Here is a 15496-nt window from a genome sequence, read left to right as displayed (position 1 = left end):
TTGAAATTTAAGGAAAAGCATGCAAGTGATGGTTTGAGGACTTTACCAAGCTGTCTACACTTGCACTATCTTATGTTCCAGAATGTATCAGAAAAAATAAAGGTTAGTAAGTACTTTGTCTGGTGTGGATATCTGCAGTTGGACATCTGCATTTTTCTTGGAAGCACTGGAGCCCAGTTGCTGGAGTCTTGAATTGTGGAATTTATTTAATCTTGTGTTTCCAGAAAGCATTTTCTTTGGAACACATAACTGCCCTATTGGTCAGTCAATAGACTATTCAGACTACCTATACCTTATCATGCTCTTTGTGTATATGACATCCCAAAATGTTTGGTTTTGCTATACAAATATGAGGTTAAATATGAGGAGGATTGCTCACTCATTTAATAGCAGTTGGGGCATTGCAAGTGATGCAGTTTAGGGTGCAAAACAGAAGTACTCTGGAACAGTTCTCTGAAAAGTGTCAAGTATTAATGCCTGTAGTTTTTGTCATGCAAGGTCTCTCAAACTCAGGCACATAATTCATTTTGTTTTCTATAAAATGTCTGACACGTGGCTGTGATGCATCACATTCTAATGATCAGGTCAGGAAACTTGGCAAACTGATTTTCCTTGAAAGGGAGGACTGCATGATACTATTCGTGATTGCTGTTTGTTCAATGAAGTTTTCAGTCTTCCAGTTTATTTACTTTCAATTTTGGTTTCAGTTCATTTAACCTTCAGAAAACATTTGTGCTGTCTACTGCTTACAAAAGGAAGGCTCTAGCAGCCCTTTGCTGCATTTATCTCTTGCTGTGGAGCTATGATGTCTGCGGTAATAAATGTATCCGTTTGAAATAGGAATGATTAAGTTCTTTTTGAAATGTCTTCTGGAACAAAACATTAGCTTTTTCTTTCAAAGGGCAGATATTGCAGCAGATAGCACTTAACCTGGCAAGGACAAAGTGTTATGTTTAAACATCAGTTTTCTGCTTGCCTCTATGAAACAGCAAGGATATCTGCATTCAAGCACTTCCATTTCTTAGTACATCAAAAGAAGTATCTCTACAGAACTGAAGGCAGCATGATTGTATCTATTGCTTTTCTTTAAAACCAGCCCACCCATCCTACCAGTTTGCTGTGATTTATTCCCTTGAACTTTTAAATACGAAAGATATAACAAAGGGAAAAGGAATTGGGCAGGCAATGATATTTACACACTAGACTTCTGTCTTCAGGGGCACCGATTCATCTAGCTGTACATTTCTGCACTAAAACTGAGTTTGACCATCTTGCAGTAGTCCCTGGTTGTCCAGCTCAGAAATTCATGAGATTTGACACTAATATTGTCATCTTGAAAGTATGTTGTAACTGTGGCCGTTGTGTTTCAAAGCTGATGTATATCAGTATAACCATATAGATCCTCATTTTGCTGACTATCTGGGAAAAAGCTCAAGGCCAAAGATGGAGCTTGGAGAAAATTTGAGTTTCCTGCCCAAATCAGGTAGACACATAGACTACTTATCCATCTGTCTGTATACAGAGCACAAGAGAGGTCCTTCTAGCACTATGGAGGTCCTGACGCGTGCCACGGGACTTTCTAAGTACTAATGCAATAAGTTGATAATGACAATTGAATCAAATAATTGATAATAACTCATCAATCTAGTGACTTAAGTGCTATGTATTTTCTTAATTTGAAGCTAATAGGGATCCCAGTAACTATGCTGATACATCCCACGTATGCATCTCTTACATACAGTTTTGTATTCTCAAAAGTTGATATAGACATTAAGAAACTTCTGTATTAACAAATGTGAAAATACCAAATTGTCTGATTTTTCTATTTTATCCATATCTTATTTTCAAAGAGTGTGTTTTAAGATGCCTCTATTTATCAAATATATTCTGCAAGTATACTACGAGTATTTATCAACATTGTTTTAACTTTCATTAATTTTAGTGATGTATAAATTGCAATAATGTTGTTTTTTTCTGTGAGTAGAATTTGGAAACAATGCAATTTTAAAAACATATGTGATATAAAAATTAGTCACCTGGCAATAAGTGCTAATTAATATTTTTCTCTTGCATTCTGTCTTCAGATTTGTGATAAAGAATGGCATTACTATGTTGTCAATGTTGAGTTTCCTGTTGTTACGTTATACATGGATGGAACAACATATGAACCTTACCTTGTGACAAATGATTGGCCTATCCACCCTTCACACATAGCCATGCAGCTGACAGTCGGTGCTTGTTGGCAAGGTAATATTACAGCAAATAGTAGACAGTAGAACTATGAATTCAGACCAAAAAGAATCTTATTTGTCTCACTGACTGCATAGTAAATAAATGACTAAAAGGTTGATAGTATAAAATCAGAAGTAAATCTAGAGATAATAATGAATCAAGTCCAAGGATAAAATGGATGGGACATTAACAGGCTTTGCATTTCCGTCATCTAAAGTGTTGAATACAGTTTGTGTTTCAATGTGAAAGATTATCTTCTTTATCTTTTGTCTTCACTTCTTTTACTTGTTTCCCTTGTTCTCCAGCTTTACGCAAACTATCTAAATATTATTCTAAAGAACTCCAGCTATCTCCTTTCATCTCTACCTCGAAATTCTTTCACAGCTCATGGCCTCATCCTGCGCTTTTCACATTGGATGTATATCACCAGTAATTTCACTTAATTTAATCAATTCACTCTGTTATAGACCAGATGTAAAAGTAAGAGTAAAATAAAACCAAAAGTCACAACCCCAGAGCCATACTTGTATGGGCCTTGGCTTAAATATTAGTTTTTCTTCTTGTCTACCCTTTATAATCCCACTCGTTTCATTCTTTTCTTTGGTCCTTATGACACTTTTTCTGTTCTCTGCCTTACACCTGAAGCAGGCATCTTTTTCTGCTCATCTGCTGTTGTAAAGCTCTCTCCATTCCCCTTCCATGTTGCTTTCTATTTATGCACTGTGTCTTGTTTTCACTTAAGACAAAGTATGGAGTGAAGAAAACTGTATAATTAGGAAAAAAATGCTTTAACACAGATTGTGTTTCTTCCCCACTCCTTAACGTTGGCTCACTTTCTCTGTTATTACCTTGTTTGCCAGTGTGATCTCTGCTCATTTACAATATGTTATCTGCAAAATTTGGACATCTTGCACGTGGCAGAGCTGTTCAGTGTAAGTAGTATTAGAAGAAAATCCAGCTGTTAGATTATGAACACCTTGGGGTAAAGATCCAATCTTTACTTTTATGACAACATGCAGAATACAGCCACACTAATCCTAAAAACAAGATTTGATGAGTTTTGAATATTGATCACTGAGACAGGTATTATGATAGCTAGCTAACTAGCATGACACTAATCACATATATTTGTAAAAGTATAGACTGATTCCTATCTAACTGGTATTTGCATGTGTAGGCTTCCATCTCTATAGGATGATCTTTAGGTGTATTGGAATTTTTCAGTGATGTTAAAAATAGAACACAATTTTACTCTAAGATGTTAATATTCTAAGGGAATGTTACTCCTTTTTTAGCTAAAAATACATAGTGAAATACCTATCAAACTCTTCAGAAACCAGAACTTTTAGTTTAGCCACTAGTTTACTGGGATGAATACTTGACAGATACCAATTTGATTTACATGAATTTTCTTTTTGTTTGATCTGTTTTTTTTTTTCTTATGCAGTTTTAGTGCAATATTTTTAAATCAAAGCTCCAGAGTTAACAAATGCAGATGTAATTCATGAGTGGAGTAAATTCAGTTCTTTCCAGATATGAGCAAATGCCATAGGGAATGTGAATCATCATTGAGTATTGCCTTCTGAAAAATCAGCATTTCTCAGTAGCCATGCTAAAGAAATTTTATTTTAATCCCTTACTCCGTGTTTATTTCTAGGTTCTTCTGCTTAGGCCTACATAAATAGTTTTGTGTGTTGTATGTATTACTTCTGCCCCTTAACTTCTTTCATTCACACACTGTGTTTTTATCACTCTCTAATAGCAATTTTTAGTTTTTTTTTTCCTGAAAGTCTCAGTATTAGTGGGAATCCACTCCCCTTAGCCTTCACCTGAATCTTACGTTAATCATCATGCAGATGCCATGTTTTGAGAACTGTGGGGTAGTAACTTTGTCCATGGAACATGCACTGTATAAGTGAAAGCTATGCCAGTTTTGCCACAGTGCCATATCTGTGGGTTTCATCTGCCTCCAAGGCAGCTGAATACAATAAGAATAATCTTGTTTCCTTTGCATCTTTGTCTCTTTATCTCAGATTGTTAAGAGAAAGAATTAAGGTAAAACTTCTCATATAGGCTCACAGTAAAATTAGACCACAGACTCTACTTAGTATTTAAGCTGTTAAACAAATGGAAAGTTGAAATTGTTTTCAGACATTTTTAGCTTTGCCTTGAATAATTTGATGGCTTAATGAATACCCATTCAAGATAAGATTCTTCTTCCTTTTTGGTAAAACACCTGATTTAAAGTACTGAAATTTTACCTATTGCTGCTGTCAATGTTTACTGCAAGATTATGTTACTGTTGTTTTAATAGTGTGAGAATTGGAGCTCATCAAAGGTAGGAACAAATTTTCCATCTCATGAAAATGTCAAGATTTAGTTAAGATAGTGTGCTAAAAATTCTGATAAACTATCATGTGTCAGGCAAAAAGATGAACTTTTAATGCTTATGTGAAACAAGAATTCAAGATATTGCTTTTGGCAAAGCGTATGTTTTGATAAGTTTGTTTTGATCACCTCAAACTATTTTAAATGAATGGTGTGGGAAGTCACTTTGTTAATAAGATTCAGCACTCTATTTCAGTCTGTCAGATTGTAATTATTCAACATATAAAACCAATCTATTCAATTCAAAATGTTAATTTTCAAAATCCGTGTATTTCAACAAAAAGTGGATCTATCAAATAATTTGACTATAAATAGTTTCAGTGAAACTGTTAACTGGGTCTACTTAGAATAATACAAATACATTTTAGCCAGTAAGAATAGTCTAAACATTTTCATTTTCAAATGAAAATGCTTTACAACCATCTATTATTTATTTCAGTCAAAATATGCTGTGATTTTGGTGTCATAAGCCATTTGGGGGAGTCCTCATTAACAGGATATGAGGAGTTTCTAGCTCTGGTTTGCTCAGGCTGTTTCCTTCCCTTTTTCATCAAAGCACTGGCAGAGTAGGAACACAAGCTCTAACCTCTTCCTTCAGAAAGGACAATACTTTTTTTTTTTCTGTCTTTACTAAACCATTTTATAGTTCTGAGTCCACAGTATCCATTTATCAAAGTCAAATTATTTGAAAAACAATCTCAACCCAGACAACTAAATGAACCAGAAGAAATAACATTCCCTTTTTTTACCACACCAATTCTGATTTGCTCACAGCAAAAAGTAAGTCATCATGACTGTGGGGCAGCTTAAGAACTGGTGGGGAGCAGGAAGAGTGTATTTAGAGGGCAAAGCAAAAAAATCAAGAACAAAAAGAATTGTAATTTACTCTGTTAGCACCAATAGGAAAATTTTCTACTGCTATGAAGGATTTACCCTTTCATATATGACAATTTTCAGTTCTGGTCTGGAAACTGGGAGTTGTTCTGCTGTTTTTCTAGGAATCTGAGAATCCTCCAGGTTATGAGACAAGTGACTCTTTCAGCCCTGGTCCTTTCATCACCTACACTGGTACTCATCCCAAGGTTATGTAGCAAGTATCATGCTTACACCTTCTTCTTGTCTTTCTCAGAGTTATGTCATGCAGGAGTCTCAGGCACAGAAAGAGAATTCTTTTCTTTGAGATTAATGTTTTCTATAATTAATATTTCAATTCCAGAGTAACTCTTCTCTGACTTTTAGAGCCTTGTTTATAGCATCCATTATGAAAAGTTCGGTTAGTTTTTATTTCTACCTTCAGCTGTTCAAGTGAAATATGAGAGCAGTTTAAGCTCAGTGCTGTTCTCCTGAATCTAACATGAAAACAAACAAAATGTGCAGTCTCTCAGGCTTACATGATAAATTTAACCTTTAGCCTATGATGTGCTCACTGTCCAATTTGCATCAAACCATTTGCTATTTTTTCTTTGACATCAGCATTCCAGTTGTAATGGGCAAGTCTCTCCTACATCTTTACCCTTGCCTTGGCAGCGTAAAAAGCATGCCTGATTAGTCTGTTCCTGATGTTATGCAATATTTCTTTAAATAATGTGAGTTGAGTGCTAGGACTCTCCTAAAAGGAGGAAAAATTAGCCTTTTCCTGAAGAGCAGAGTCTTGTCTAGGGGCCAAGAGGGTATTGGAGGCAGAAGTTAGGGCCCCAGTGTGTGGAAGTCAGCCTGGAGAAAAGCAGAGAGTGAAGATGGCTGAAAAGAGCAGAGAGCCAGGCTGTAAAGGTGATAGTAGAGAACCTTCCCAGGGTCTGTCAGGCACTGGGTAAAGTTTACCCAGGAAGTCACTCAATTACCTAAAACCAAGCCTAGGGGATAGTTTCCAGCTTTAATGACACATTGGGCATGAGGAAAGTTGTATAAAAACCTTTTTTTATGTTTTGTTCTGGCATATGATCATATGGCAATATGAATTTTCTCTACTTAGAATTAGGTATTCTGGATGTACTCCAGTATAATCTTCTTTTTTTTTTTTTTTAATTTAAAAACCTTGGTTCTTTCTTCAGGGAGCTCATTAAAGGAAGATCTAGGCAGAGCTACCTGATTGATTTAGGGTGGTATCACAATGGTTAGCATAGAGTCAATTGGTTTTTACTTTTGTGTAGTTCATGTCTAATACTGCTATACTTTAGGGGGGGGCTAGTTTATTTGAGGGTAGGAGTTAAAGCATTATCTTTAGGCTAAACTGTTTGTGTTGATTCAGTTATGTGTGACCCAAAGAGCAGTGACAGCTGGAGACAGAAACTTCTTAACGTGTTGCAGCCTCTCTCCAAGAGAGTGCCAGGCTTAACGCGTGGCAAATCCTAGCTTACTTCTTACTGTGATTTCAGTGACACTAGGCCTAGAAATGACTACAGACCTAAGCAAACTGGACTCTTAGTGAACTAACTGAGGGCAGAAATTAAAAGTTTGGACTGCTAGTACAGCTGTTTCTGAAATTAGGCCTTTACGTACACTGGCAAAGTTTGACAGCTTTCTCTGCAGATACTTAAGGTTAAGGCTATAACTTAATTTTCACTTCTTTAAAAGGCCTTTTTTGTTCACATCAGTGGTCTCAGAGATGATTGTCAAGGGTGTGATTTTGATGTAGGTAGTGTTATTTAGGTCCAAAGTGCTGTTCTGTCTCTAATGGTGAAGGAAATTTTGAGGCAAAATTACTCCTCGAGGGTATCTAAAGGACAAAATTGACTTGCTTGTATGTGTGCTTAGAATAAGAGAGACACCAAAGAGAACATGTGGGAAGTGTGACCCTGGCACCGTGTCTGAACCTCTACCTCCCTGAATGGATGTTAGAAGCAGACATGGTCCATCAGGATAGGAGAGAGCGTCTCAAGGCTCAACTTCAGCTCTCATTTCTACTCTCTTACACTCTAGCAGTAAAAATACTCTAGCTTTGCCCTTCCAGCTCAAGATTCTCAAGAGCTTTCCAAAGAATTATCTTTACTCTGTGAGGATAAAGTGCAGTATCAAGAGGGTAGGTTATTTTTCCTCAGGTCACTTAAAAAAATCTGCATCACAGCAGAATAGAATCAGAATTCCTGATCAACTGCAAAATTGTTCTTATATTCTCCCTTTTAACTTTTGCAATCCTGTTTCATTCTCCTAAGCAATACAAACAAATTAAGGTTACCTTATCCTGGAGCTGTGCTTTCTGGGAGTTTACCCTAGTAAGTTCTCCTCTGAGTTCATTATTTTTGATGCAGTTTATCTGAGGACATAGCAAATAGACCCTTTTACAGAGTGCGAAATTTCTTTCACTAAACCAAGGTTTATAGGTTTCCACCCTTTCCATTTATTGCTAAATGTTCTGTGGCAAAGGCAGCCAGAAGAAGGGAGCAAGTTACATGATTTGGTAGTCTAATGGTCTTTTGTACCACAGGCTGCAAACAGACTTCATCCAGGTTTCTCTGAAAAAATAAGGTCTTGAGTTCATACTATTTCCCTCCCAAAATGGCTTGTTTCTTTATGTATCATTCCCAAAGTCCTGTCAGGAAAGTAGTAACACAAGTTAATGACTTGTCACAAGGTTATATTGTATTTTACCATGACTGTAAGTCATTATCTCTAATAATGCCACCCATTCTAGAGTGCTGGGACTTCGCAGTGTAATTATGCAGGCTGCATTGTGCAGGGGAAGGTCTTTAGGAGAAGCCTGTCAACAGGCAAACTTTGTTATCATGAATATAGCAGAAAGCTATTGTAGTTCCTGTTTGTAAAGTAATTTCTGTTTTGTATTCTATTTTTCTGTTGTATTCTCTGGTCATTTTCCTCTTTCCTTAAAGTAAGTTGCAGTCAGAGAACTGACTTTACTATTCAAGGCAAGAAGAATGGTAAGAGTTAAAAGCTGGAGAGGGATCAGATCACTGAGAGACAAATACACTGTGGGCAGTGTAGCAGCAGAAGCCTGTATCGCTCAACCTTGGACTTCCCCCAGAAATTACAATATTCAACAGATAAAGATTACCCCCTGCTGTGCATTGTAACACCAGCGGGTCATGCCGTGGGGGCTGACATAGCTTGCACCAACCTGAGGCCCCAGTGCAGTGATACAAGCAAACAAATTAATGCAATACCACCGAGGTAGATCTCAACAGAATGTGATGCTAAATGTCTGTATACGGATGCTTCTGTTAGTACAGCGGTGTTCTCTCTATATTACCCTTCTCAGCAAAACCAAGATGGAGTGGATTTCAATGTACTTCACAGATCTTTGCTGGAATTTTAGCTGTAGCAGAAATACAAACATATGTATGTATAAGGTTAGTTTAGGAGGGTGTTTTCTCAGAGAGCTGAATTTGCATTCAAATCTGTCACTAATTCAGCATAGATATATGTCCCTTATTTAATTGAATTTCTTCACCAGCACAAGAATGTTATTTGGAGAACAGGAATATAGTTTTTTTGGCAACATTAATGTCACTTGGACTGTGATCTACTCTAAGATATACAAGATTGTAACATTTTTCCGTGATTGTCATCATTTCCCACAGTTCCCTGGAAATAAGAAAAATGTATTGACTTAATTGTGAGATATTATAGAGTATTTTTCTTATCTTGAGAAAAATTATCTTAAATTGTGTAAGTTATACCACGATTTTGATCTAGGGATCTATTGTACAGAGATAGATTAGCATATGCATACTTAAGAGCAGGTAGCCCTCAGTGTTCTCTGTACTTGTCTAATTTCAAATATTGCTTTAAAGCCTAAAGCTGTCTGTGTGAATTCATCAGGTTATGGTACCTGCCAAGAGCAGGGGCAGACTTAAATAGTGCCATGTTTGATGAGTAATTTTCTGAGTTATTTTTGTCTGAGTGATATAAAAACACACTAAAACTTTTTTGTGCTGAGAAGCTGTGCGAGTATAAAAACTCGAGTAGCTAATTGGGACTACTCTTGAAATCTATGTTAGGTTTCATCCTGTTTAACAGCCAATCTACTTGTCAGGGAATTAAACCCAGCTCCTTGAACTGCCATAATAAAAAGATGGGATAAATTTTAAGGCTTGGACCTGAGGACTTCAGAGCCAGAATGTCTTGCAGCTGCTAGCAGATTCGCTTCAATCTTTATGTTGGAACCCTGAATAATCGATCATTCCTTAATTATCTGGCTCAGTATAACCAGAGTCTATAATGTCTTAAAAGAATCACATCTCAGTTGGAAGTTCTCTTGATTTGTCATTTCCAGTGAAAACCTCATTGTGCTTAGAGTGCCCTGATAATTACTTTCTCATTATTAGGGTAGGGCAAAAGGCCTAAAAGAAGATCTGTGAGGTCAATAAAGTCACTTATTTTCACAAAAAGGCATGATTGTTCTTTGGAGATTGGTAAGTGAATGCAAACAGCACTTTACATCTCTGAAGTCGAAACAATACAACTGTAAAATTCAATGGTAATCAAATTCTGTCACGCTTTATATCAAGCCAACATAAAATTAAAAAAAAAAAAGAAACCAGAACAAAATGTTGTCATGAAAATAGGCTCTGGTTCATTAATGAATGCACCTTAACCCCATGAAGTCTGAACCCTGAGAATCTTCATTTTCCCCTGGACTCTCCAGTATCTAACAGAATCTCCTGATGGCTGGGATCAGAAGGTGTTTGCTAGGTGACAGTCCTTAACCCCCTAAATTGTTATTCATCTGAGAGATTCTAGCTGTTTATGACAAGGTGACATGTGTACTAGAAGCATTTGTTTTCCTCCAAGTGTATAAGGGAGTCATCCTGACTGATCTGCCCACAAGGAGGACAGGCATCTGCAACATACTTACCTGAAATTAAGTAGGTTAATTGTACATTTGATCTCTTGTGTTTGAAATTTCAGTCACCAACTGTAACTGTGCTTGTGACTATTTAGGAATATGCCAAACACAGTGATATTGTGAAGTCTAGTTTTCATTGGCTACTTGATCACTCGCCACTGAGGGCTGCTGTGTGGATGCAGCATGCTGCCTTTTCTGGTGTGTGCGTCCTTCTCTCACTGGTGCTTCCTGCTCCAGCGTGCTGTGCTGCTGGGCTTGGTGTGAGCACAGGCACCAGCTGTGAATAGCACAGGAGGAGGTAACACTCAGAAGTAGTCAGAGGGTTATAAAGTTCTTGTTGAGAGGGAACACCCTGACCCTAGTATGGGAGGTGCCCCTGCCTAACCCTATCCCCTCAGCTGTAACTAGTGTCATGGGACACTAGTAGACCCTGATAATCCTAGTTATCTAGATAACTCCAATAGCAGCATGCACTTTATTTTTGCAGCTCATTCTGATCCCTGTGCCTATGCTATGTCTCAGCTGGCTCTTTCTTAGAACTGTAACCCAAGTGTCTGCTATAACGGTTTTATCTGGTGAGAAGCCCAGCAGGGCAGGGCACGACCCTTCTTCTTCTGTACGTTGTGGTATCAGTGTGTGTGTGCTGTACTTGTTCAGCTCCACCAGCATTCATGCTTTTTAGAAAAGGAAAGTAACTCAGAAAGACTTTATCAAGGTGACCCTGAGTAAAGTTCTGGTGGGGAGGACCCCTATGGCCCTAGTGCCCAAGCTGCCCTGCTTGCTCTGCATGGGTAGAGTTCTAGGCAGAAGAGATCAGAACCAGCATAGAAGAAGAAGAATCCCAGTCCAGAAAACAGTTATTATTTTAGCAAGTGAAAAATGTGATGCATACTACTTTGGCAATGACTAAGCAGTGAACAGCATTATAGTGAATAATTGTGTATGGCAACAGTTCCTCTGAATGCCTCCCACAGTCTGTTGACACCATCTTCCCCTTATGAGGATTGAGTTAATGCCAAAAAGCCAACATCCATCCTCCTGTATCTGCCAGACTTTGGGAGTGGATGTTCATACTGTTGCCTCACAATTGTGATGGTGACCGCAACATTTACGTTTAAGGAAGGGAAAAAAAACAGTAGCTTTGAAAATTTGTCATGCAAGGGTCTATAATGAAACTAAGTGATGTTGTTTTATAGTGTTGTTTCAGTCTTTTTTGTCTTACAGACATCAACGTAATTGCCTGACTGACAGTAGGGAAGGTTCTGTTTTCCTTTTTTGGTCACACCATTCAGCTAAGTCTTCACTACTTAACTATCCCCCAAGAATTAACACTCACAGCATATTAATCCATAGCAATCAATAAACACAGAGCTGAGTGAAACACAACATGTAACACAGTTGAGGAGTAGGTTTTCTTATTCTCTCGAGTCTTGATGCTATAACATTGCTGTGCAGGTGAGCTGTATCTGAGCTGTATCTCACTTGTAAGAAAGGGCAGAAAGACCCTGACAGCAAAATATCCCATGAAACTTGCTGAGGCAATCTAGGTTAACTGGGTGGCCTGTCCTCTGGATAGACACTGGCAGATGCTGTGTTACAGAAGACACTATTTTTCACTGCACCATGATATTGGGAAGCAGAAAAAGTTTTAGAACACTTGGAGTACCTCAAGATCATCACTGGAGCTCCACTTTGTTCTCTTAATTGTTTTTCCAGAGACTTGTGTAATCTATTTAGGTCTTCTTCGTTATCTCAAAAATATTGTTGCTTAGGCTCAGTTTGGTGTGAGAAGCAAGAGTTAAGTTCCAAGTGTCTTAAAGCAGTAAGAGCTGTTGGGAGTAGCATATGCCTTTTCCTCTGTTGTTTCTTAGCATGTGGTAACTTCAGTGATGAGTCAAATTCAAACAATGGAACTGAGCATTCCTTCTGCCCAGTGACGTCAGTGGCTCTGAGCTGCCTATCAGCTGCACGTGGAGCTGCACAGGCACGAAATGTATCATGCTCTGGGTCAAAGGATCTCTGAGAAGATCAGTATTTAGAAGAATTTGGATAATATTCTGTAAAGATGTTACTATCAGCATTAGCTACAATTACACGCTGTACTTTAACATGCTACAGAATTACCATTTTCATGCTGGATTAAAAATATTTATACTCATCTAGTCTTGGGAGCTAAGAATTTTAGAGTGACTGGGACTTGGAGACTGGCCATCCTGGGCTAAATTTGCACCCACTGAGAAGCTGAGGTCAAATACTTGGAGAATATGAGATTGCAGAAGCATAAGGAAAGACAGTGTTCAAACATACTTATATAGTAGAACCAAGCATGAATAAAATCCTGATACAGACATGAGTAAAACAGCCAATTGCTGAGGATCTTCAATTTATTCCGACAATTTTTTCTTCTTAAATTTTTTGAGGTATAAAAACTATATTCCCACTAAGCCCTTTTATCAAAGCTAGAATACAGGATTGTAGCAGATTGGCTTTCGGCCATTGCTTCAATGTTACCGAGAGTTTTGGGTTTTACTTCCCAATTTTATTGCCTTGCAATCTAATAATTACTGGCAATTGAAACACATCAGCAAGCTAACATCCCCCACTGAGCTGAGAAGATTCTGAAATGCTGAGGTAGAAGAATATCAAAATGTCAACATGCTGCAATTACAAGCAGCTGTGATAAGGGTCAGATATAATGACTTCTGTTCACTTTCGAGGATAAAATTGGCAGGTATATAAATTTGTCCTTAACTCTGGTAAAAGGTGCTTATAGAAGGCTTATTTAGCAGTCTATTTTTTCTAATAAAGTGTGAGATAGTATTCTCTCTTTAAGTGCTCATGTTTTTTCATGTGGAAGAAGCTAGTATTCACACTGCCCTGGATTAACAGGCATGTCCTACATAAAACACATATAATATTGAGAAGAACGCTAGGTTATGGTTAGTACTTCAGACAACAGCAGGAGTTCCAGGAAAAGCAACAGGGATGATCATAGTCTACAGTGTTAGGTAGAAGATGTGAAGAAAAGTCCTTGTTTAGCCTGGCAAAGGAGAAGGGAAGACAGCCAAATTTTGACAGCTCACGTTCCCTGTTAGGAATACATTTCAAACTCTAAGGATCAATGGTCATTGGAGTGGATTGCTTGGGGAGCCTCCGCAATTCTCAAGAATGGATTACATACAGCTGTTCTTGTCTTGGGGCTGGGGGGACAGACTGTATCATCCTTCAGCATCCCTTCGGACTCTGCTATCAGTTGTTCTAGTGCATTTACCCAGCCTGAATTACCCACTGGTAACCACAGGCATAGTTTTGCAGATTTTCTCTACTGACACAATATGAGACTAGCCTAGTCCCAACTATTTTTCACTCACATTTTCTTGAAAAACTTGCTTTTTTATGTAGCAGTTGATAGCCTCTCCAAAACAAAGATTACATCACCTCCTTTACAGTCCACAATCGATCTATACATCTGCACAAAACCCAACCTTAGTCCTGTGAACAGGGTAAGTATGTAAGCCTATTCTTCAAATACTCACTGTTTTTTTAGTGCCTGTATTTGCAGAGCATTTTAAAAGCTTATTCCTGGAGACACTCATATTCTCTTCCAGGATTTTGTATTAGTGGTTGGGCAGGTGACTTTAAACAAGAATTATACATCTCCAAGATGGTAATGCCTCCTCATGCACCAGCATTTTTTAAAGTGGGGCTTGGGCACAATGAATACTCTGTATACTTAATATTGTTTATGGGCAATTACTGTATCATTGTAAATAACTAGCAATGTAATTTTAAGTGCTTTGTCAACAACACCAGAGAAGCACTAGTCCAAAATGAAAGAACAACCAATCAAAAACAAATCCAAACCTGAAATTCCCATTCATGGATGTAAGCACCAGCCATGTTGCTCTGTAGCTTTACTTCACCTGGTTTATCCCACTTGTTTCTGGCAGGCATAGCCACAGCACTGAATTCTTTGTTCTAGCTTCTTGTCTAGTCCTTTATACATTTTAATGAGCTAGTTTCACTTTTAAATGCATTAGCTTATCTGAGGTTGCTTCTTATTTTGTATCTCCAGAACTATTAAGATCTACTGGCAGACTTACTGTCGGTTTCTAAATTTCAGAGCTCCAGGATTAGTGTTGGTGTTTTAGCCTTGAAACTTGCTGTCTTCAGAATTCTGTTAGGGATATGAGAATTTGAAGCTTCAAAGCACAATGTGATTCCCTTCTTCTGGAAGTTCTTATCTGGTTTCCTCTCTTTGTCTCCTTTTTAGGGCAAGGTTTGTATTTTTTTTTTTTTAATTTGGCTTACCTTTTTCTGTCCAGATACTTTGCTGCTGTATTAGTGGCAACATATACATTTAAAGAAATGTAAACAGATAATATAACATAATTTTTGCTGAAAAGCGAATGTCCCCTTAATGCACTATCTATTTACCAAATAATTGTCTTGGTAAGAATCAGAAAGGCCAAAATTACAGTACAAAGTAATCCTGCACTTTAACTGTTGCATACATGAAAGTTTCTATGAAACCTCAAAAAAATTCTGCCCAGAGGCAGTTTTCTGTATAATGGACAAATTAATGAAAGAGTGGAGAAGAATAATTTTCTTTTGGGTAAAAAGAGAGGCAGTTTGTGCTTCAATGTTAACAAAACAGAACAAAACCTGTCTACTTCTATGAAGAAAAAGCCTGCTTAGATACCTTCCTTTCTCTCAGTACACCAGTGTGTACTTTCTTCACTATGTAAAATAGCTTGAGTTTTCTTCACAGTGCTCGTACTGCACAGACTAGCAGTGAAGTTTTTAAGGTTTTTAGGTAGCAACATCAGCCTGAAGAAAATTTGCCACTTCATCCATATCCTAACTCCAATGCACACACAAATCTTAAGTTAAAGTTCAAGCTTGAGCTGGCTTGCCTGACAGAAATAGCTTGTTTGACACTAAAGCTACAAACACTGTAGAGGTGAGTTATCTACCAATTACAACAGCTTATCAACTGCTAATCCAGTTAGTCTGCATGGCTTCACTGTTGCATGTCTCTCTCAGTCCTCTCAGGCTGAAGGTAGGCAGTAA

General features: G+C 37.7%; 1 protein-coding gene across 1 annotated transcript in view; it reads left to right on the top strand.

Annotated features, from left to right (window-relative positions):
- The window catches only part of CLSTN2 (calsyntenin 2), a 210966-nt gene that overhangs the window by 180996 nt on the left and 14474 nt on the right, over nucleotides 1-15496 (top strand). Inside the window, exon 8 of the mRNA XM_068406259.1 lies at nucleotides 2085-2247. Within this exon, the coding sequence (XP_068262360.1) occupies nucleotides 2085-2247 (163 nt within the window). The remainder of the gene's footprint in view (nucleotides 1-2084; nucleotides 2248-15496) is intronic.

This window comes from Nyctibius grandis, chromosome 8 (assembly GCF_013368605.1).
Source record: "Nyctibius grandis isolate bNycGra1 chromosome 8, bNycGra1.pri, whole genome shotgun sequence".
NCBI classification, from domain to species: domain Eukaryota; kingdom Metazoa; phylum Chordata; class Aves; order Nyctibiiformes; family Nyctibiidae; genus Nyctibius; species Nyctibius grandis.
This window is presented reverse-complemented; position numbering and strand designations above follow the sequence as displayed.